The sequence below is a fragment of the Nelumbo nucifera genome, chromosome 7, assembly GCF_055504915.1.
Source record: "Nelumbo nucifera cultivar China Antique chromosome 7, China Antique-T2T, whole genome shotgun sequence".
In the NCBI taxonomy this organism is placed as follows: Eukaryota; Viridiplantae; Streptophyta; class Magnoliopsida; order Proteales; family Nelumbonaceae; genus Nelumbo; species Nelumbo nucifera.
Window position 1 is genome coordinate 3299018 of NC_142655.1, and position 24490 is coordinate 3323507.

Sequence of the window (24490 nt, forward strand, 5' to 3'; positions counted from 1 at the left end):
TCAATTTTTTGCTTTATTTATTGGTGGGTTACGCTTTACATGGAATGTCTTATTTCTGCAATGTGGACGGATTATATGTCCAATTTTGCAAAACCAAATATTCTGGGACATGGAACAAAGCTGGTTTGGATAAGTGAGAAGTGAACATTTGAATTTGAATGACCCCAAAACATCATTTATTCAACATGGTGCTAACTCAGTTGGTAAGGAGTCCGTTTGAAAGCAATTCAGCTTTGATTGAGCTATGTTCATTGAGTTGCATTGAAAAAACTACTAAAATTAGCTTAATTCAAAGGTCAACTTATCAGCTAAGTTAAACGACATTTCACCAAACAAAACTTAATTTCTAATAGGAGTGCAATTTGGGCGGAATAGGGATGAGAAATTGTTAAAATTTGAATCAACTCCCCCCACCCAGTGTATTGTAAATTCTTCAAATCAGATATCCCATTTGCACTCCTAGTTTCTAGGCTTTTTATATGGGGGGTCCAACTTGCATGAATGTCCTCTCAAACGGGTATAAAGTCTGGTCACTGTTAGGTTGCTCGTCTTTTGCAGAGATTTGAGATCAAATTCCACATTCACCCGCCTCTGTAGGATTATGGGTTTGCGGGCTATATCCATCACGTAGGCCCAAATAAAAATAGAAGAAAATAAAGGAAAAATATCTTGTACTCAATGGTCAAAGAACACGAGGTGTAGTGCGAACTTGTGCGCAGCAATCTGGTTTGCTTCATGGAAGATATCATGGTCCATTTCCCAACAATTCATCAAAAGGGAAGGACCATTCTTTGTCTGGACATGTTGCAGAGTTGGAGCCCTACTTGCAATTTTGGGCCCTCATATCTTTTCGGACCCGCACCCACTGCCCATAAATCTTCGTGATGGGACTGTTTCAAAAGTGGGTGGGTCTAGATCTTCTGTATGTAAAACAAGTGACAAGTTATAGGGCTCGGATTAGCTGTATTTCTCATTCTCATATGTGGTCTCAGTCTCTAGACCAATTTTGATTCCACGCCCGATTCCTTGAGTAAATCCGAATCCAATTTAGATCCGTATATAGGGTCTGGGATTTGACATAATCCGATCCAAATTTGGGCCTTTTACATATTTAAGCTTTTAGGATGTAAATGATTTAATCGGATTTGAATTAAGATATATTTGAATCTTTATATTATAGATCCGATCTAATCATTTAATTTGAATTGGTATTCGATTTAATTTCTGAAAATTTTAAAAAATTATTAAAAAAAACATAACAATTTATATAAAAAAACAAGTATAAACATATTGACACAAGCTTCGGGCTTCTTATGATTATAAGTAGTATCGCTATGCATGTTATTAGTGTAAAGGATTATGAGCGATCAGAGTTGATCATGGGCGTTACATTATCCGATGCTGATGCAGACACACGATATCATCTTTTCCGTAAGTGCTGCCGTGCTGGCGCAATCCGCAACAAAAACGCTTAATTTAATATGTTCTCCTACACGGTTGCTGCGGACCCACAAAATGGGTGTTGATCATCTGATGTGAGACACGTGTTATGATGTTCCACTGAGAGAATACGGATCGTCTCTTTTTAAGAACCAACGAATGAGAAATTGAGGTCCCTCTCCCTCCGCCCTATCAAAATTAACAAAAAAGGGGAAATTCACGAGAACTGCGCCTTTGAATTATGCATGACTCAGAACGAGTCGTTTCGGCAACTCATGGACGAAGATTAGGTTTCCGCGTTCCCAAGTCCCAACTGAAGCGCACCTAATAAAAAAGGTAGAACGGCAAAATCTATTTAGGGTAATTTCGTCAAACTACCCGCAGGCGCTTGATGGAATATTTAAAATTTCAGGTAGAAGCTGTAGTTTCACAGATTCGTCCAGGGGTAATTGAGTAATAGCGCACTAGTTGGAGAAATCCAAGAATGAGTAGGTGCTGCAGAGTCGAGATCCATCCAACCCTTATATTACAAGCCCTGAAGCCCATCTCAGAGAGAGAGAGAGGAGAGAATGCGTATGTGTATATGTGCTTCTGCTGTGTGAAAAAAGAAAAGGGAAACACAGCCAAAATCCAAGAGAAATAAAAGGGAAGAAAGAAGACGAAAACAAAAAAGAAAAACCCTAGTTTTGAAAAAAAAGGGAGAAAAAGATGGCAAATTTGCAGAGTGGTTGAAAGAAGAGATGAGAAACCATGGCGAATAACGGGGTTACAGAGACGGAAACATGGGGTACTTGGGAGGAGCTATTGCTAGCATGCGCCGTTAACCGGCACGGGACCAATAGATGGGACTCCGTCGCCATAGAAATACAAAACCGAAGCTCTACCCTTCATCTACTAACCGCTCAGAACTGTAAACAGAAATATCACGACCTTAAACGTCGATTCACGTCGAAAGACGACAAAACCAACGAAAAAGAAGACGAATCTGAAACGAACGATAAGAAAGATGTCATGCCGTGGCTCGAAGAGTTGAGAAAACTTAGAGTCGCTGAGCTTAGACGTGAGGTTGAACGATACGATGTTTCGATCGTGTAAATTTCTTCTCATCATCTTTTGGTGCCATTTTTGTATACGTTAGATTTTCAAAGATCTGAATTAAAAATATCGGTTGTTTCCTATTTTCTCATTTTGGTTGTGCGTCGAGGGAAGGGATCTTTAGTTTTCATTATGATCTGAGATTTTTCTTTGCCGTTTCATTTTACAGGTCTCTGCAATTGAAAGTGAAAAGATTGAAAGAAGAGCGCGAATGGAGCTTGAGAGAGAAAGAGAATAGTGTAGAGAAACCAGATCTGGAAAAGGACTCGGAGAAATTCAGAGCTAAAGAGGAACAAAAGGAGAGAGATGATGAGCCGGAAAAATCCTCGCCGGAAAACGTCGACGGCGAACCTGTTACCGGCGAAGAATCCGACCGTGAAAACCAGTCGTTCAACGAATCCAATTCGACGGATCCGAAGGGTGGCACTCGCGATAACGGCGTTGAAGAGTCGGAGAAGAAACGGGAACCGGTGGAAACCATTACCGGAAGACCGGATCCAGTTTCTGGTGACTTAAAGCCTACCGGTGAGGGGTCTTGCAACGGTAGTTCGGATACAGTGCCGAAAGAATCTGCTGCCCCGCCAGTGGGGAAGTCGTTGGGATCAGTTAAGGCCAGGGAAGCGGGTGACTCGCCCGAGTTATGGGAATCGATGGCCGAGTCAAAAGGTGGCGGGGATGAGGAGACGAAAGAGAACAGTGACGTGCAGAGTTCGGCGAGTTTGTCGAAGAAGAATCGCCGGAAGGCGATTTCAGGCAGTAGTAGTGGGGACGAGCCGGAGACCGAAGAGGTTTCTCCCGCCATCAAACGGATTTCTGTTAAATCTGAACCGTTGATGTCTTTCCTCGAGATTATCCGGTCGCACAAATATGGCTCCGTATTCGAGCGCCGGCTCGACAGCCAGGTATTTGCACAACAAATTACAAAATATTTTTGTTCTTTTATTATTTTGTTTTGTTTGAATTTGTCGAAATACATAAATCTTGATCTTAAGGTGGAAAAGGTTCCAATAGGTAGCAATTTCATAGTCGTATCCTCACATCCATCAAGCAACGTTGCTCTAGTGGGGTCCTCTAGATCTTCGATCAAATGTGTTATAACACTTCCACCTACCATCACAAATTTGATGATTGATTGATAGACGGTTGGGAACGCTCCATGGAGGTACCCAACAAATTTTCCGTCGTGTCTTCGTCGCCCGTCGCTATTCCAGCGTCCCTTTCTCGCCCTCCACTCACAGTGGTAATCGCTCTCTGTATAAGCCGTTGGATCTGCTCTCCCTTTCTCGCCCTCCACTCACAATGGTGATCGTAATCTGTATAAGCCGTTGGATCTTCTCTTGAGATTTTTGCTGGTCAAGGTATTTCTTACAATTCTATCAATTATCACGAGGTTGGCCACGGACTTTCCCCGAGGTTTTCCAAACAATTCCCTCTTTAAGTATGCCGTTGGATGGCCCTCGGAATATACAATCAACGGTGGAAAGTAAAGGAACGCCATGATATCTTTCATAACTTTTGATTTGTTTTTTGATTTTAGGAATATATGCATATCTCTGTTCATATTATTGCATGTATGGTTTCCGTTTCACGTTCTCTCTATTCCACGATGAGGTTGGAGTAGTCTCTAACGTGTAAGGTGTATGTTTATCCCATCTCTGTCTCAAACGTGGCGCGTGTGGGTCCTGATGTTAGGTGTGGTTCCCGCAATCCTGATTGCATTGGATTGTATATATGGTTAATGGACGTCTGATCTCTGATCAATGACATTCTTTTGTACAGTTGTGTAGTCTAGGAGAACAGCTGCTCAACGGTTGGCCGCGGTCTGCTGGTCCCTCGGGGTGTCGGTTTGTCACATGACAGATCTTATCTAATGGCGGGTCCCGCTCTCTTCAGTTTACCTTGCCCGTAGGACCACCGTGAGATCGCGGTGGTTACAGTGTACCGTTCTCTATGGTAATATGAAGCCCAGTCACGGCCAGCGTTCTTTACATGCTTAAAAGTTAAAATGATAGATACTCGTTTGTTCACTCATAGATCATACATGATAGACCTCCCTCTTTAGAGAGATCCTATGATACTGTGGAACAGCAACCGGAGAAGGATCTCTACATCACAATCTAACGCCTCGTATGCGACGTGTCGCATTTCTTCTTGCCAGTTCCAAGAACGCCGTATGGCCGATAAAACGGGCCATTGAGTTTTTGGGTGCGGAACCATTCATAAATTGGTGGGACCCATTTCTCTTTCCAGCAACTTGTAATTTGTCAGACCGTCTTTTGCGTCTATGAAAGTCTCAGTAGTGTCACGGAGCTCTTAAACCACAACAGGACAAAATGTAACGTAGCGGCGTAGCGCCCGTTCTTGATTACTTGTGTTGAATAAAAACGAGAAGGAGAGAAACAGTGAGTCCCATGACATCCTTGCTTACGTGTAAAACTTTGCATCAATATGATGCGCCTTTTCTTTCCTCTCGATCGAAGACATTTGCAAGTTTGATTTTATTTGTAGTAGGTACTCCTGAATGGAGACCGCATCTGCTACTTACATATTGGCGCCTCACATAGACATCCTATCATGCATTAAGAATATCTCCCGCACTTATAAGTTATTATTCTCGGGAGATGTTTCCAATGCACGGTAGATGTGCACGTGAGGCGCCCAAGTGTGAGGAGCTGATCCCGTTCCCCCGGAATGCCGCTCGAAAACCACTTTGTGATTACTGATAAACTGCTTTATGACTTTGCAGGATACGACTAAGTATACGAGTTTAGTGCGGCAACACGTAGACCTCGAACTAGTGCAATCGCGGCTGGACGAAGGGCGGTATAACAGTTGCAGCAGCAAGTTCTTCCGCGATTTGTTGCTTCTCTTCAATAATGCCATCGTCTTCTTCGCCAAGTATTCCCCAGAATCTGTCGCTGCCATTGCATTAAGAGAGCTTGTCACTAAAGAGATGGCGAACAGAAATACTAAAAAACCAGATACATCAGCTGATGAACCACCCCAGCTACCACCCGTTCCTCTTCCAACTAAATTGAGTTCAGAACCGACGGATTCGTTGTTTGCAAAACCTAAATCAATTGGTCCCATCATTGCTTGCCGAAAACGCAGCTCCATATCAGCTAAGGCGTCCACGGCAGCTATCGATAGGAAAGGTGATCTAAAGCCGTCAACAATAGGAGCAACGGCAACGGCAGTGATTGATGAGAAGCCCCTTATCGATGCGAAGCAAGCCGATAATGTGGCCGACGAAAAAAAGCGGATGAGAGATAGATTGACAACGTCCGGTACTAGAAGCTTAAGAGCAGGCAATAAGAGCCGGGCAACCACTACTACCAGCAAAATTTTAAATGCGAATTCTAGCCAAAGCCCAGAACGTAGCTCGAGCCCTCCGTCGGGCAAAGGTGGTGTTGCTCCTGAAGACAGTCCAGAACCCAAGGTGGAGAAAAAAAACAATAACACAACCGCTGTTGCCAAGAAGCGTAGTGCGGCGAATTTTTTGAACAGGATGAAACGGAACTCTTCGTCTAACGGAACACTGTTAGAGACGTTGAAGAGTTCTGTAAATGGTTCGAACAATAACAAAGGAGTTGCAGGAGGAGTTGAACAAAAGAAAAATAGCGGAAAGAGTGATGGACGGAAAGATCAGTCTCCCCAACAAAGGTCTGGCGGCAAACATGCTAGAGAACAGAGGAATCCGGCGAAAAGAAGTGTCGGGCGTCCGCCTAAAAAAGCAATGAGACAGACATCTCTACCCCCTCCCGTACCATCAAAGCGGGTGAGAGAAACGGTAGAAACGGAGGCGATGACATCTAGGCAGGCGACGAAACGAAAGAGGAGGTGATGGCAGGTTCTGTAAATTATGTAGCGCTAAGGTTAATTAATTTTGTAACGATGTTATCTTTTTCGTTAACTTTTACCTCTTTTCTTCTGTTCTTTTTCATCCATTTGATATTACTGGTTTTCTTCATTGTTTTGCCTGTGATCATTTGTGATTACAGTTTATATGTTTTTATTTTTGGTAATAATTTGTGATTAAGTTCAGGTGGTTCAAAAAGTAATAATTTAACTGAGTTGGCGTTGGATTGGAATCAAAATTAAGAGATCACAGTTGCTCCCCACAAAGGGCGGATTATCCTGCCATCCGATCGTTTAGGATGTGGTGTTTGGAATGAATGAAAAAGGTGGAGAAAGCAAGGAATATAGGGTAAATTTTTAAATTATCCTTATGGTTTAGTTAATTTATTAAATGTATCATTAGTATTTGTTTTTGAAAATTCACAAACGCTATCTTCATAGTGAACTTTTCGTCTTCGTCCTCTTTCTTCTTCAACAGTGGGGGTACTCTGTTAAAAAGCCGAGTGTACCAATAAGGGCATCGGTAGTGACAACGACAACTGAGCGAACTGAGCAGGGGCGATGGGAGTGGCAATCCCCTTTGAACTTCGATCTTTCTTTTTCTCTCTCTTCTTCTTCTGGGTGACGGCAGTAGCAACTCTCTTTGAACTCCAATCTCTCCTCTCTCTTCTTCCTCTAGGTGACGACGGCAGCAACCCCCTCTGAACTCCGATCTCTCTCTTTCTCTCCCTCTAGGCAACAGTGGCGGCAACCCCTCTGAACTCTGGTCTCTCTTTTTCTCTTTCTTCTTCCTTTGGGCCACAGCGGCAACAACCCCCTCTGAACTCTAATCTGTCTTTCTCTCTCTCTCTTGACAACGGCGGCGGCATTGCTCTGTAGCTCCACCCTATGGCGAGATCACCCGACCATTCTCCCCTCTTCTTTCCTCCTCTCTCTATTCTCCTATGTTCCATCTCCCCTTTCCAATTGAAACTGACCATCCAAGTTGCAACGACAACTCTTGATTTCGTTGTTGACCAGTTGGCAAAGGACCACCTATGTTTGATTATTAGGGGCCCGAGATCGGAAAAAGACTTGAGAGATTCTGCCATGTTTTCATGGTCTTGTTGTAGGGTTATCTTTGAGCTCTGCATTTTTCAAGCTGTAAGGCTCTGGACGCCATTGCAAAATCGAATATTTTGGACCATAAAAGGGTAGTTTAGGCATTTTACAGTATTTTGAGAGATTAATGGAAATAATAGAGTTAGTCAATTGTCAAAAACAATAAAGAATAATATTAATCAATTTTCAGACAGTAAAGATATAATTAGTCAATTAACTAAACCATAAGAATAAGTTAAGAAATTCACCCAATAACCTATATGAAGTTCGTACAAATTTCCCTTCCTTTCTTATCTTTTCCTTATCCTTCACAACGAAGTAAATCTTTACGGCAAAGTCTATTAGGTAGTTAAACCTTATCTGAAATCAAATGTCCTTCCTCACTTTTGGCTTTGGGCTGTGCGAAGTTAGTAGCCCTCAATCTCCGCACTCGTTCTGGAGACTGGACCCATTGAGTTTACAAAGAACAAAAAAAAAAAAAAGTAAAAACCGTGCAATTTGTATAAAATGACACTAGAGAAGCTCTGGGCTGGCCAATTAAATTGCCACGTTTTGGATATCTGGAGTACGAGTATGGCAGGACAGCGAAGTCTGTGTTCGACGACTCCGGATGTTTTGTATGGGTAACCACTAACCAATGACCAGGAGTTGGCATAAAATAAAAGCAGGCAGAGTCCAAACTCCAAACTCGTTTTTTTTTTTTGTGTAATTTGACATGATTTGAGACTTTTGAGTAGTTCAAATCAGCCCCTTACAACGTTTTACAGCATATTCTTGCCGTATAGTGAACATTTTCCAATAATGATATCATCATTTCTGATATAGTCATCGAGAAATATTTTCAATACATGATTTGTATGTGCTTTAAAACGTTGTGGGAGCAATTTTGTACGAGGCTGATTTGAGACCAGAATTCTACATATGCAGCTAAGCTACGAGCCTACGAGCTGAGACATTAACGGCCGGTTGGAAGATGCTGTGTGGCATGAACTGGTGGCAATGTGGGAATCTTACCAACGTAGCTGGTGAGTAACGTGGAGACAGATATTTACGTGCATATTAGGCAGAAACAGGCGATCAACTAAATAGACCGTCTGGGATGAGTTCGGATCACTTATTAAGCCGCATTCATCCAGCCAGCCGCTTTTATATCACTGATTCCTGACTTCCACTAGCTGAATGTGAGCAGCAATATATTGTGATCAGCAGATCTCGACTTGGGTGATAAGGAGACTTGGGCCGACCAAGAAGACCATTACTCCTTTACCATTGCCATGGCTCTTCTTCTATATAAAGTCGCCTGATGCACGACACAACACATGAATACGAGACCGGATCTGCTCCTCATAGAGGGCGTTTCACATGTACATCCTATCATGTATTGAGAACATCTCCCATATTTTTAAGTTGTTATTTATGAGAGATATTCTCAATACATGAGGGATATGCATGTGAGGCACCCAAATGTGAGGAGCAGATCCCATCTTCATGAATACATGCAGGCTCATACTCTACACCGGGCCTTTCTTCTTTTTTATGTCCTTGTTTGACTTATGCATCAGAGGCTCTACGGTTCCACACAAGAGAAGAACTTTAGGCTCCTTTTGAAAAGAGTATAAATACAAATATGTAGAGTATAAAATGTTATATTTTGCATGATTTTTTTATATATTTGCATTTATACTCTTTTCAAACTGAGCCTTAGGGTTTCTGAACATCTTTCTATGATTATGGGTCATTGGAACATTAGGTTTTTTAATCATCCCCTTGTTGCAGAGATTTCCAAGTGCCTCTACTTGGAAGGCACTGTCAGAAAACCATGGTTTTTGAACTGCTGTTGATCAGGATGATCGGACCATTCAGCCTGGGAACTGCTTAAGAAACCAGTTTTGTTTTACTTCAAATCCATTCCTTGGCAAAAAACCCTTGAATCCGTCAATGACCTGTTGACTCAAGTGGTTGAACCGTCAATCCATTTAACAGGTTTTGACCATTTTATTTTAATTATATTTTTAATTTTTTGTGAGAACGGACCATACATTTGAACCAAACAGTCAAACTGTCAACATAGAAACCGATGCCAGAATGATTCCGTTCTAGATCGATTTTTAAAACATTACAGAAAACAAAAGAAACTCTGTGGCCTTTGACACCCTCTTTTTCTTTATTTTTTTCTTTTTCTTTTTCTTTTTTTTGTGATTACGGTTCTGGGATCTACAGTATTTTCGGTTATCTCCTCGTTAAAGATCCAAACAGCAACAATTTCTACTTATCAATGCAACATAGATTTTTCCTGATGCTACCGCCATCGACCTCGCGTCTGTTAGAAGATGTTGCCACCTCAACAGAGTTGCCTTTGTCGAGGCAAGACATTATCCTTGTTCATGCCAACCCAATGCCATTTCCACCACCAGAGAAATTCTTGGAGACAATCAAACTCTGTTTTCTGTGATTGGTTCATCCCGGATCAGCATTCGCCCTGCCAGTTAAATTCACAGTGGGTTGATTCTTTTTGACTGCAAATCAATTCCGCCAATTTAGCAACCTTACACCAGAAACTTTGAAATATTGTCGCGGCGTTATACTGGATTACTGAGAATTGCTGCGGCTGCTAAAGATAATGCTGTTATCGGGTTTAAAATGCTCCGGCTGCCCCTCATTTCGAATTTGCTTTCACATAATACACCTCACACTCAACCCCGCAGGCCACAGCACATTGCTGCCATTCATTGGGAATATCTCTTCTGATATGTTTTAAATAAGGATGTAATTCCGGTTGGCCAGAGTTAACAGTTTACGATGTTTTGTAATCAGCTAAAGTTGCAACCCTAGTTTTAAAGGGTAAATTGCTGAAACCTCCACTGAAGTGCCTAAGTTACATTGATAAAACATTAAAATATTCCCTGAACTCTGGTAATTACAATGACTTCTGCCGAAGCCTACGATACAGTGGGAAGTAGACTCTCCTTTGTTAGAATCCTCTAATAGGCGCTAAAATATCCAAAATATCCATATAGTTAGACCTCTGTATTATGGGTTAGTGACAAAGACTTCCCTATACATTTTTTTTTGTGGGAAAGACCCCCTGAACTTGGATCATTAGACAAAGACCCCCTAACTGTTAAATCAGATAACAAAATGATTCAAATTACCACAATAGGCATTTTAAGTTTTCTTTCTTTCTTTATTTTTTTTTGTCATTTTCTCTTAAACCTAATCTAAACTACATTCATGCATTAAATTACCAAAATCAGCCACAACAATGATTGATTTCCAGCATGAAGGAAATTGGCCCCTTCTTTTTTTTTTCGTGTTTTTTCTCTTTTCTTTTCTCCCCAGTTCCTCGCTTCTCTTGCTAGAAAATGTTTCCTCAATGGAAGTTTCCTGAGACGATTCATATCGCTGCCCAAGATAGGGTTGAGGGCAACAAAGGAAATTCATTGATGTCCGAGCCTGATGGATCCAACCTGTGAGTAGGAGAAGAGAACACGCCAAAGGCCCCAGGAGTTAGCCCAAGGGCGGATACTCCAATGGTCAAGTTAGTTAGGTGCTAAAGAAGAGTTGGACCATGTTTGAGATAAGGGCTCAAAGCTTACTCCTTAAAAGCTCGGAAGAAGTCTGTTGAGATTCCGAATGCAAGAGAGCAAGAGTGAATAATATGGCTTTACCTTGAGATGAACACCCCATTTTGTAACTGACCTTGCCACGGAGTAATTGGAGGCAATTAGAGATGGGCGGTCAAGATTCCATTTTGCCAATGCCACGTGGCACAATCCGGGGCCTACCATGTACACCTACAACAATTCAGTTGTAGAAACTGAGAATTGGTTAAGGTGTACTAGTTAACTACAAGTCAGATGAAATGAAATGAATTTGCGATTAAGAGAGGCATTTATAATTTTCATTGAATTGGAGATTAGGAGTGTTGGTCATATGGATGGTGAGCCACCGAAACCCATAAAGTATCAGGGTGCTCGTACATGACTGGGACATTCATGCATCCACCGAAACCTTATCCCTTTTCAAACTAAAATTGTTCTTTTTTTTCTTCCTTTTAAATTTGTTAATAGAAGAAACCTGTATCATACTGCTCAATCCGAGGTGGTGCACGAATTGAGAAGGGCAACCAAATAGTCCTTACTAATAGGGCGGAGCCGAAATTTAAGGACAATAATGCCCTTCAAGACCTATGATCAAGGATGAAGTCAGAGGTCCAAGGAGTTATCCCTGGGTAAGTACTCCGTCGCTCAAGTCATTAGGAGGTGGTAGATGGTCGGGCTGAGGTATAAGGGTGCTAGTCCGAGCTAAGTGGCAATATGGGTGTCAAAAGTTGGGAGATGCCTTACCTTGAGTATGGAATACCTTTTTATAGTCGGAGGGTCCGTATCCTGGTCGGAGTAGGGTTCCGGGGAAATAGGGATAGAGTTCCCCGTCGAGATTACAGGGGAGTAAAGTCCTATTCCTCGGCGGAGTTGTCTTCCCATCCCTATTCGCTAGGCGAGCTTATCCGTGAGGCACGTAGCTAACGTGGTCGGTGGGATTATGGTAATGCCATAACTTGGCCGGACTACGCCGACGTGGCCGAGTTGTAATAGGTAGCCGTGGGCCTCTGGGCCAACTAAGCCATGTCCCCGACATTACTCCCCCAGTTCCAAAGTCGAGGGACGAGGTCTTCTAGGTTCGTTGCCCAGCTGAGGAACTCTCAGGCATGCGTATTGTCCGCGCCGTGTTGGTCGTTGCCAAGGAATTCTCCGATTGTCGACTGCATAACTTAAACAAGAAACAAAATTTTGGTTCCCGAGCCACTCTTCCAATTCTGTTGTCGAGGAGTGGGAGTGCTTGACCAGACTACTACACGGCTCTGTAGCCTTAAGCGGCCTAGCCGAGGATTTGAGTGGCGTAGCTGAGGATCCATGTTAAACGCTGGACCGGTACTGCGGGTCTCTGTGTCGAAGGTTGGACCAGTATTGTAGTCGAACTGGCTTAATTAATGGGCGTAACCGCTGCTTGCCGTGGGTGCCACTTTGGTTTTCGAGGCTTCCCGTCGTACGTATTGGTTGCGTCAATTGGTCTTCCGAGGCGTTGTTAGAGGTGCTTCATCTGCACCATCGATCTCTCCTTGGTCTGTGCCCCTAATGGTTATAAAAGGGAAGACCGGGGGGCCCTATCCTCAGTATTGCTTGCAAAAAGGTGTTTGGACTTCACTGTTCGGCTGGTTTTTTGGCAGATAGTTCGGTAGATAGCTCGACAAATAGTTCGACAGATAGTTTGATGGCTTTCGCTCCTCAGCTCTGTAAATTTCCCAGTATGTCCTTTTCATCTCGTCAGTCCTCTTTGTCTTCTAGGTCATCTAGTAGTTCCGGTTCCAGCTCTTCTCACGACTCGAACTGCGCCTGAGTTGAGAGATTTTGTGGCTACTGAAGTTGAGGAGGCTGAGGCTGGTCCCTCCGGGATGGAGGCGGAGCTTCCTCTACGGGCACTTCAACAAAGGTAGGAGCGAACCGGTGTATAACCGGAAGTTCATCCTGAGACAGAAGAGCGGCCACGATCCGTAGATAGGGCGGCTCATCGGAAAAGGAGAGTCCAGCAGCGGAAGGCCGAGGAGGATGATGTCATCGTGGTTGACCTTGAAGGGCTTCATCGTCCCGTAGGTGCATTGGTAACTGAGACAGGCAGCAGCTCGGGCATGCACGTGCCGAGGTGGTCGATTCGTGTGAATGACAATCTGGAGACATCTGGGGTTCCCGAGTAATTACTGCGGGGAATCATGACAGTGTCAAAAGCTCGAGAATCGGTCAGGGTCGGCAGCGGAGCCTTGGAGTGTGCACTACTACGGTCTGTTGCCCAGGTAAGTCCCCTCCAGTTATTCCTTGTGTTTCGCTCTCTTTTTCGATATACTTATCATGTTCATCTGTAGAATGCTTGTGTGTCGGTTGCCCTGGTTGATCGTCTTCGAGACCTCCGGACATCGTACGAGCAGAAACACTACGAGTACCTACGACAGAATGCTCAGTTGGCCAAGCTTCAGGCTACTGGGGAGCGACCGGCCACGCAGGAGAGGGAGGTGGCCGAGCTGAAGGTGCAACTAGACGAGCAGGCCAGCCTAGTCTGGGGATTGAAAAGAGAGATCGCGGAACTTAGGGCGGAGCAAGACAGGTTGAGGTGGGAGACCGCTGAGGAGGCTGTCAGTGAGTATAAGGCGTCAGAGGAGATGCCGTTGCTAATGGACGAGTACGTCAAGGCTTCTTTTGTGGCTGGGTTCAATCTCTTCCGACGAAGGATCCTTCGCCGCCATCCGGAGTTGGCCGATGAGTCATAGGGTTGGAGTGCTTTCGACCCGAATTCTTCGCAAGGATCCGTCGAGGGAGCTGATGCTGAGGTTGAAGTCGTCGATGGTGCTACTGACTCTGCCACCGAGGATTGAGCGGCTGCCTTCTATATTATTTTTTTTGGGCTCGGTATGCTGAGCCTTAAACAATGTAATGAACGATTGAGTTGAATATTAGTGTTTCTTTGTCTGACCATATGTCGCTATACTTGTGCCTTTCTTTTTTAGCTGAACCATGTCTGGTCGAGCTGTTGTGTGTGCTGGGTTGGGCTATGTTTCTGCATCTTGTGCAATTTTCTTCTGTTGGCTGGGGTGTGGCCGGTCGGGCTACTGCATGGGTCAGGGCCGATTGTGCCTTGCATGGTCTTTTTGTACTTCTACGATCATTTGCCGAGGCATTGCCGGCTGGGCTATGCCTCGGCATCCCCAGTCTTCTGCCGACCGAGGTGTAGTTGGCCAAGGCATAGCCGGCCAGGCAATACTTTGGTGTCCCCAGTCTTGTGCCGACTGAGGTGTATTAGGCTGAGGCATAGCCAGTCGGGCTATGCCTCAACGTCCCCAGTCTTGTGCCAACCGAGGTGTAGTTGGCCGAGGCATAGCCGGCCAGGCTATACCTCGCCGTCCCCAGTCTTGTGCCGACCGAGGTGTGGTTGTCTGAGATCTTTCGGTTCCCGAGCTCTCAGCCATGGGATGCTTAGTTTCTGGTCTTAGGAGCCTTCGGGGCCCTTCTAGTGCTAGTCGTTTCCCAACTTGTTCAGTCATTAAGACGGTGGTTGGGCGGAGTTCCTCGATCGCCCTCAGGCCTTGGTAGGCAGGGACGTTCTTCCTCCACATTTGGGCTCAGTCGTTGTCAGCTGAGTCGGGTAGCTTGGTCATCGATACGCTGCCGAGCTGTGCGTGATGGACTTAGTCGTTTGGGGATCGGCGAAGTCAACTTGGTTGGCAGTTCGGCTTTCTTTTTTAGCCGAAGCATGTGCGTGTGTGGTGTGTGTGGTGGGCGTGTGCGCGCCTCGAGGACGAAAAATTAGCTTAAAAGAGAAGAGACATTTATTGCTTGTAGGTCTACTGGTAGTACATCCTAAGATTTTCCAAGTTCCAACTCCTTGGTATCAATCGGCCTTCGAGGTCTTCAAGTTTATAAGTACTCGTTCCAAGGACTCTGGTGATTCTGTACAACCCTTCCTTGTTCGGTATGAGCTTCCCTTCTCCTGGTGCGGGGACTATGACTCTACGCAGGACGAAGTCGCCTGTCTTGAATTTGCGTCTTTTCACCTTAGAATCGTAATGTCATGCCATCTTCTGTTGTTGTGAAACTATCTTCAAATATGCTCAGTCCCGAGTTTCTTCTACTAGGTCCAACTTCGCGCGTAGATCTTCGTCATTCTGCCCCTCATTGAAGAGTTTGGTCCAAATGGTTGGGGAACATATCTCCACGGGGGTCATGCCTTCGGCCCCATAGGTCAGACTGAAAGGGATCTCCCCAGTGGCAGTCCGCGAGGTTGTCCTGTAAGCCCAGAGAATGCTCGGCAGCTCCTCGACCCACTTTACCTTGGCTTGATCTAGGCGTGTTTTCAGGTCGTGTAGTAGGATGCGGTTGGTTACCTCGGTCTGTTCGTTGCTCTGGGGTCGGTGAACTGTGGTAGTCCGGTGATCGAACCTCAGGTCGGCACAGAGGGCCTCAAATTTCTTGTCGGTGAATTGTGTTCCGTTGTCTGTGATGAGCACACGCGGGATACCGAAGCGACAGACAATTTCCTGCCATAGCAAATTTCGGGTATTGTGGGCGGTGATGCATGCCAGGTCTTCGGCTTCTACCCACTTCGTGAAGTAGTCCACTTCGTAGCTAACTGGGCGGTGATGCGTGCCAGGGCCTCGAACTTCTTGTCGGTGAACTGTGTTCCGTTGTCGGTGACTGTGTTCCGTTGTCGGTGACTGTGTTCCGTTGTGGGCGGTGATGCATGCCAAGGCTTCGACACTAACCCACTTCGTGAAGTAGTCCACTGCTACGAGAAGGAACGTCTTCTGCGCAACCGCGGTGGGAAGGGGGCCAAGGATGTCCCTTCCCCATTGTGTGAACTACCATGGACTGGTGATCGGCTTCAGAGGGGTTGCAGGAGGGTGATGTAGATTAGAGTGACCCTATCAACTATCGCACTTCCGAATTAACTGGGCGGCATCCTGCTTCATCGTCGGCCAAAAGTAAAACTACCGGAGTGCCTTATGGGCTAGTGTGCGCACGCTGGGGTGATCTCCACAAATGCCCTCATGTATCTCCCTAAGAACGTAGTACGCTTTGGCTGGGGGGAAACACTTCAAGTATGGAAGCGTGTGGGAACGGTGGTAGAGTTGACCCTTTACGAAAGATGGGCCATGCTGCACTAGAAGGATGAGGATGGTTGTTGGTGCAATGCTCGACTGGGGTAGTGTGTCTAACCGGACGGCTGAGTAAAGGTCAGTTTGCGGCGAGCTAGCCAGCTTCGAAAGGGCGTTGGCTCGGGCGTTCTCGGCTCGAGGGATCTGCTGGATATCGAATTGCTCGAGCTCCTGGATGAGTTGCTGCACCTTTTGTAGGTAACTCTCCATAGAGGGAGTCCAAGCATCATACTATCCGTGGATTTGGTTGACCACAAGCTGCGAGTCACTGAAGGCCTTGATTCGTCGAGCCCTGAGGTCCAAAGTAAGGCGGAGCCCAGCAATTAGGACCTCAAATTTGGCCACATTGTAGGAGGCTTTGAACTCAAACCTAAGGGCGTGCTCCAACTCCATGTTGTCCGGGCCGAGGAGGATAACGTTGGCGCCACTGCCTTGATGCTTTGACGAGCCATCTACATAGAGAGTCCATACTAGGGACAGTGGGGCCGGCTCCTCGATTGTGAATGTACACTCTATGATGAAATCTACCAAGGCCTGGGCTTTGATCACCGGTCGGGGTGCGTACTCAATGTCGTATTCACTTAGCTCAACACTTCACTTGACTAGGCACTTGATACTCCATACTTTGTAGCACTTGCTTAAGGGGCTGGTTGGTGAGTACTCGAACGTTGTGGGCCTGGAAGTAGGGTCTAAGCTTTCTGGCCATGGTGACGAGGGCCAAAGCCAAATTTTCAAGATAGGAGTACCGGGTCTCTACGCCGCAGAGGACCTTACTGGTATAGTAGATCGGCCTCTATACCCGGTCCTCTTCTTTGACCATTACTGAGCTGACTACCTCATCTCCGGCCGAGAGGTAGAGCAATAGCTCATCCCCTGGGCTCGGCTTAGTGAGGAGGGGCAGCAAGCTCAGGTACTGTTTCAGTTCCTGGAAAGACTGCTCACACTCTTCTTTCCAATGGAAGTCCTTTGGCCATTTGAGAGCTTTGAGAAAAGGGAGGCACCGGTCCGCGGATTTGGACAAAAACCTACCAAGGACAACTATCATACGGTGAACCGTTGCACCTCTTTATGGGTCTGGGGGGATGGCATGTCAAGGATGGCCTTTATCTTCTTCGGATTTGCTTCAATTCCTCTCTATGTTACCATGAACCCCAAAAACTAGTTGGAGCCCACCCAGAAGCCGCACTTGGTTGGGTTTAACCTCATTTTGTACTTTCTGAGTGTGTCGAAAACTTCATGGAGGTCGGCTAGGTGATGTTCTGCCTTTTTGCTCTTCACGAGCATGTCGTTGACATATGCCTCAACGTTCCTATCGAGTTGTTATTTGAATACCTCATTCACCAGTCGTTGATATGTGGCGCTAGCGTTTTTGAGGCCAAAGGGCATTACCTTGTAGCAGTACAAACCGCAATCAGTGATAAAGGCCGTTCGCTCCTGATCATCCGAGTCCATCCAGATTTGGTTGTAGCCTGAGAAGGCGTCCATGAAGCTTAGGAGCTCATGTCCTGCTGTTACATCAACGACCTGGTCGACCAAATCGATCCTCGACAGGGGAAAATTGTCATTGGGACAGGCCATATTCAGGTCGGTAAAGTCGATGCAGATTCTCCACTTTCCGTTGGCCTTCTTCACCATTACTACGTTGGCCAGCCAATCGGGGTATTTGACTTCTCGAATGAAGCTGACGTTGAGCAGCTTCTGCACTTCATCGGCGATTACTTACCACCGCTCTATGGCGAAGTTTCTCTTCCTCTACTTCATAGGTTGGTAACGGGGGTCAACGTTTAGCCGATGTGTGATAACTTCGGGATCGATCCCAGGCATGTCCTCTACCGACCAAGCAAATACGTCGCCATTATTCCTCAATAGTTGCACAAGCTCCTCTCAGAGGTGGTCGCCTAGCAAGGGGCTGACTTGGACCGTCTTTTTGGGATTATCTTCAAATAGGGGGACCTAAACAAGGTCTTCCACAGGTCGGCCACGCTGCACCTTTACCTCGTCATGCTGGTCATATGCTTCCGCCATCAACGTCTCATTCATTAGACGCGGTCCTTGGCAAGATAGCTGATAGCAAAGTCGCATTATTTTCTGGTCTCCGCGTGCCACCCCAACGCCATACTTGTTTGAAAATTTCATGGCGAGGTGGTATGTTGAGACTATGGCTTGCAGAGCGTTGAGGGTCGACCAGCCGAAGATCACATTGTAAGAGGAGGGGCAATGCACCACGATGAAGTCTACCATGCCTGTCGCAGTAACATCGTCATCTCCGATCAAGAGGGGAAGAGTTATCCTCCCAATGGGCTGGAGGGACTCTCCCGAAAATCCCATCAAGGGAGTGCTAACTGGTGTAAGTCGTTCTCCAGCAATGCGGAGCTTTTCAAATGCATCTTCAAACAATACGTCGATAGAACTTCCTGTGTCAACTAGGATCTACCGCAACTCGAAGTTGGCCACTTTGGCTGTGATGACAAAAGCGTCGTCTTGTGGTGTTTGGACCCCTCGAAGTTCGTCGTCAGTAAAGGTGATAGATGTGTTGTGCCTCATCTCGTGACCTCGGCCGTCGATCCCACACAGTTAAGCATATCTTTTCTGACCCAAGCTGCTCTCCCCTCCGGCGGCGGCTACTCCTGATATAACGTGGTTGACGCCGGTTGGGGGGCCCCAGGGCGGTGGTTGTCGAGCTTCCTTCACTCTTCATTCCTCTTGGGCTGGCTTCTCCCTTTTGTCTATGAAGTCGCTAAGATAACTGCGCCAAATCAGATCTTCAATATGGTTGTGCAGGTCAAAGCAGTTCTCCGTGTCGTGATCGTGGTCCTTGTGGAACTCGCAATATTTGTCTCGGTTGCTCTTGTTACTTTGCGTCTTCATCTTCTTGGGCGGTCAGGGATTTGCATCAGGATTTCAGACCGCAAAATATTAGGCAGCGTGAAATTCCAATAGGTCGGCGGAGGGGTCTGAGGTCTATGGTCGGTCCGGCGATCCAGTCTCTTGTGATCTTTGTCCGACCTCTCGGAATTTCGCTCGTTGATCTCTCTCCTCTTTCTGTTGGGCTTCTCATCCTCATCTCTAAGTTGTGCCTGGGCCTCTTCAGCGTTGATATACTTTTGCGTGCGGCTTATTAGCGCGGCCAACATTTGTGGAGGATTTTTGGAGATGGAAAAGTAGAATGGGGAAGGGTGGAGTCCGTGTTGTATAGCCATCACCGCAACTGATTGATTTAAGTCCCTGACTTGGAATGCTTTTTGTTGAACATCGCTAGGTAATCTCTAAGGGACTCCGCCTTTTTCTGGCAAACCTGCATAAGACTGGCTGAAGTTTTCCAATGCTTCTGACTAGCGGTAAACTGTGCTACGAATTGGGTCTCCAGCTGGGCCCATGATGTTATGGAACTCGACAGCAGAGAGGAGTACCACGCCAAGGCTGGGCCCTATAGTGTGGTTACAAGGGCTTTGCACATTAGTCCCTCTGACGCGTCGTGTAGCATCATTTGGGCTTTGAGCACCGTGACATGGTCGAAAGGATCGGAATTCCTGCTGTACTTGTTGAATTGGGGGGCTCGCCATCCAGCAGGGGGTATCTCGTCTACGATGTCCTAGACAAAGGGCGGCTCCTTGGTGATATGCGCAGTGGCCTGCACAGGTTGGTCTACGGCGAGAGTTACGCTCTTGTGGGTCTGAGTGCGTTCTAGCTCTTCCAAACGTTGCCAGAGCTCTTTGATCTCGGCATCTCTGTTGTCCGGGGTCGTAGTATGTATGGCCTCCCTCTTGGGTCGTGCGGGGTGATCCTTGACCGAGCTTGACTCGGTGACAGAGACCACAAAGGGCGGTGTCCTTTTGCCGAGCCTTTCTTTGGCAGGGATGCACGCTGACGGGCATGTCTGGTTATGGTGGTCCTATCCACGGGAGCGGGCAGTAGAGGCGGGCCTTCGGGTAATGTCTTGCCTCATACACTCAGACCGCTCTCCCCTTACATTTGACCGTTGCGCTTTGGAATTCTTGATCCAAGGATTGTCATTCGTGCATGTCGGGGTGTGAGGGGGGACAACCCGGTTGGGTGGCACAGCGGACCCTAGTGTCTGCATGAACTCGAAGATCTTATCGACCTTCTCTTGCATGGCTCGAAATTGCACTGAATCTATTGCGGCCGAAGGTTGCAGGGCTTCTTGATGCGAGGAGTCGGTTCTCCCAAGATGGGGAACGACCTACAGATCGTTCAGAATGTTTCTTAGGGATCTTAATTGACTTTGAAGCTGCGTAGGAGGAATTTTTTGGGAGAACTTTTTGTAAGTTCCCACAGACGACGCTAGTTTGATGCTGCTCAATCCGATGTAATGTACGAACTGAGGAGGGCAACCAGATAGTCCTTGCTGGCAGGGCGGAGCCGAGCTTTAAGGACGAGGCCGCGCTTCAAGACTTGTGATCAAGGAAGAAGTCAGAGGTCTGAGGAGTTATCCCCGGGTAAGTACTCCAACGCTCAAGTGAGTAGAAGGTGGTGGATGGTCGGGCCGAGCTATAAGGGTGTTGGTCCCAGTTAAGTGGTAGTATGGGTGTCAGAAGTTGGGAGATGCCTTACCTTGAGCATGGAGTACCTTTTTATAGCCAAAGGGTCCGTATCTTGGACGGAGTAGAGTTCCAAGAAAATCGGGATAAAGTTCCCTGCCGAGGTTACAAGAGGGTAGAGTCCTACTCGACGGATTTTTCTTCTCATCTCTATCCACTAGGTGAGATTATCCGTATAACGCGTAGCTGACGTGGTCGGTGGGATTACGATAATGCCATAGCTCGGCCGGACTATGTCAACGTGGCCGAGCTGTGATAGGTGGCCGTGGGCCTCTGGGCCAAGCCATGTCCCCAACACTGTGTGATGCGCGAACTGATGTTAAAAAGATGCCCATATTCATGGCTGCAATACATTGAAGACCTTCTTGATTTAATTTCCATACGATTTGATAGAGACAGTTAAATCATAATAATTGGCATTTAGTAAAGTAACCCTCCTTCATTGTTGATTGTGTAGAATTGCAAAATGCAGTTGTAGTGTGCAATCCCTCTGTCTTTGAAAAGGAAAAGAGAGAGTGGAGCGAGCATGTATGGGCTGAGCACATTGAGCAAAGTAGCAGGGATGAGCACTTTCTTCTTCATCTTGTATTCCTACATTCTCTTCATCTGCATTCTATTCTTACACGCCCCTTTCACCTTCTCCATCCTCTGTAGACTTTTCCTCATTTCCGCTTTGTGTACGGAGAACATTAGATTAAACATAGATACGTTCCTTGCAGTTGCATTTGTCATATGCTTCAATACCAAGGCATTCTCTCACCAACTAACAGTTGCATTTGTCATATGCTTCAATACCTTGCAGTTGCATTAGATTAAACATAGATACGTTTCCAACTCTTTAACTCACCAACTAACAGCATTCTCTCTCTCTCTCCCGGAGAGGGATGGTCTCTGCTGAAACGTTGCTACCAGGGAAAACCCCCCTCTCCTTTGCTTTGAAGCTTGAACACATCCGAAAGAAGAAAACAGGAGATAACTCGGTAAGGCCATGTTTTAAAAGTGTATGAAGGGTAAAATGGTTTGAAAATGAAAAATTAAAAAAAAAGGGTAGTTTGAGTATTTAAAAATAATATAACTAAATGCTAATTTTTTCCGATGATAAATGAACGCTAATGCAGGGGGTCTTTATCTAACTGTCAAAATTTAGAGGGGTTTTTGTCACAAAAAAATAGGAAGGGGGTCTTTGTCACTGAACCCGTAATATGGGGGGGCGTATAATTTATCCCCAAGAAAAAAAGCAGAGAATTTGAAGTTGCATTTTTTAGGGTGTTTGGTTCCGTGGGCATTTATTCAATAAATGTTGCCACATAGGTGCCATTTCAATAGTTTCCATCTCATGCTCTTCCATATGCATCGAAAATAGCAAAAGGTGACTTCAGTTTCTATGCATACCTAACATTTGACAAAATTATTTTTTAAAGCTTCATCAAATGGTTAAGCATTTTTCACTGTTACGTTCATGTGGTGGTGCCTAGTGGCACCTAATTGTTATAAACGGTTGTAATTATTACCTTTTTCGGTTTTATAAGTAAATAAAGTATAAATGTTGAATGAAAAAACGTAAACAAAACTAAATATATTCTTTATCTTTGATTCATTGATTTAAAGGACAAATTTGAAAAATAAATCCATTTAAAAAAAAAGAGATAAAAAGAGTTTGGACTAACGAATCATATGAAGAAAAAATTTGAAAAATAAACATTGATTAAATGTAACTGCTTTGATATTTAAGGGGACGTTTCAACAATTTACCCTCTTTTAAAAGCCATTTTACACTGACACAATCGGTTGTTGATCGTCCATTAACTCTACATATTGCTGATGTGGATTTTTGGAATATATGTGGAATCGTTAGAACGAACATTTGACAATCCATTATGTTTCCGTGTTCTACTTTCGAATGTATAATGTCAGAAATCAGAATGGCTTTATAGAAAGTTGCAGGTTGCAATACCCCAGGATTCTCAAAAAGAAAAAAAAAAAAAAAAGTCAAAAATGTGATTTCGTTGCATTGCTTTTCTATAGTAAACAGTAAACACTTTCATTTTAAGCTGTTTCTTCAACATGCCAATGTGGCAAATTGATGCAAGAACAACATTGTATAAAACGCAGCCACGCTAAGAGTACAAATAGAAATATGTACAGTACACCAATCCATTTCCATGCCAAAACTTACCCGGATTTACAATATTGATAACTTTGAGTTGTTCAACCTCCTTATCAACACGCGGAGAAAGTTGTCAAAATATTACTCGATAAAATAATGAAACATAAGCTAATCCTTATATTTTCACCAATCTTTTAAAAACTGACCCGAAATTGGAACTGAAGAGGGCGGATTTGGCCCTCCAATGATATTGTGACATGTGGCGCCTCGGAACAATTAGGTGGTGTCCCACCTGGCGGCCTGGCCCTGGCGTGACCTGGCAGCCTGACACAAGCGGCGACTTGCAATATGTGCTCGTCGACGAATTCGGCATGCATATTCAAACACTCCCACGATCCTTGGAAGTTGGCCCATATACCGAACGATCCAGAGGGTGGTCAATGTGCATGGTGGTTACCTCAAGGAATCTCGAACCACTTGAACGACTTCTCAGAAATCTCGGATATAATGCATGAAACCCACGCCAAACAACGCCTATATAAAGACTCCAACCGCAACGACATGGGGTAAAGTAAGCATATTCTAGCTCTCATACTTTATGATTTTTAGCTTGCAGTCTACTATGAGAGTACTAACTTCAGCATCGGAGCAACCTCGCCGGGTTAGCCACCCCGGGTCCTCTGACATTGGTTCCTCGCAGGTCTCTAAAGAGCTACGAAGCTCAACAATTAATCCAGCTCGACACTTTGGTCAACTCGGCACCTAATAAGCAGCTCGACACTCTAGTCAACTCGTCACCTAACCTGCCTAGCTCGGCCCAATCAGCTCGTCACCTAACCTGCCTAGCTCAGCTCAGTCAGCTCGTCACCTAACCTATCTAGCTCGGCCCAGTCAGTTCGACACCTAACCTACCTAGCTCGGCTCAGTTAACTCGGCACCTAATCTGCCCCCAGCTCGTCCTAGTCAACTCGACATCCAGGTCCTCATCCAGCAAAAGTTCACTTTAGCCTCTGAGTCATCGGCCACTTGGAAACAGACCAAATGACGAGGTACTTGGCACAAAAAATTGATACATCAGAAACCACTTTGTCCAACAATTTTTGGATCAGCAGTTTGATTGTACGGTTCGAATGAATGGCTTGTTCCAATAAAAATAAAAAATAAAAACGATCAAAAACCATTATCAGAATTAAATGGGCCAGCAGTTTAAGCACCCAGATCAGTGGGTCATTGACTAATCAATAGTTTTTAGACAATAAACGGGTTAAGGGTGAAATAGAAATGGTTGCTTGGATGATTCCTATACTGAACAATCTAACCGTCCAGGTCAACAACGGTTCAGGAACACTGATTTGCACTATGCATATTTATATTTATATTCATTTACTAAAGGGAATGGTTGGACCCATCTTATTATATCTCGATTTAATCAGTTGGATTTACGTTTTTCCTGGATTGCAGCTGATCAATTTCTAGTGCCAATCATCTCGCATTTATCTCTGGAACTGTTATTTGTTTTGTGGCTTGTGGGTTTGTACAGTGAAATGGAATGAGATGTTGATTCTGATACAGGGCTGTGTTTTTGAAAAATAAGATCATACACACATTGGCAAACACACCCTATTCGAT

The 24490-nt window shown here is 45.3% G+C and overlaps 1 protein-coding gene across 1 annotated transcript; it reads left to right on the top strand.

Annotated features, from left to right (window-relative positions):
• Positions 1 to 1957: 1957 nt before the first annotated feature.
• Positions 1958 to 6599, top strand: LOC104597551 (uncharacterized). Its single transcript, XM_010259160.2, has 3 exons — positions 1958 to 2531; positions 2705 to 3437; positions 5282 to 6599. The coding sequence occupies exons 1-3, from the start codon at positions 2191 to 2193 to the stop codon at positions 6377 to 6379; spliced, it is 2172 nt and encodes a 723-aa protein (XP_010257462.1). The 5' UTR covers positions 1958 to 2190; the 3' UTR covers positions 6380 to 6599.
• The last annotated feature ends 17891 nt before the right edge of the window (positions 6600 to 24490 follow it).

Coding starts and splice junctions, on each gene's coding strand:
- LOC104597551 (XM_010259160.2), top strand. CDS start 2,191: ATGGCGAATAACGGGGTTACAGAGACGGAAACATGGGGTACTTGGGAG. Junction 2,532..2,704: donor CGATACGATGTTTCGATCGT/GTAAATTTCTTC, acceptor TTCATTTTACAG/GTCTCTGCAATTGAAAGTGA. Junction 3,438..5,281: donor AGCGCCGGCTCGACAGCCAG/GTATTTGCACAA, acceptor ATGACTTTGCAG/GATACGACTAAGTATACGAG.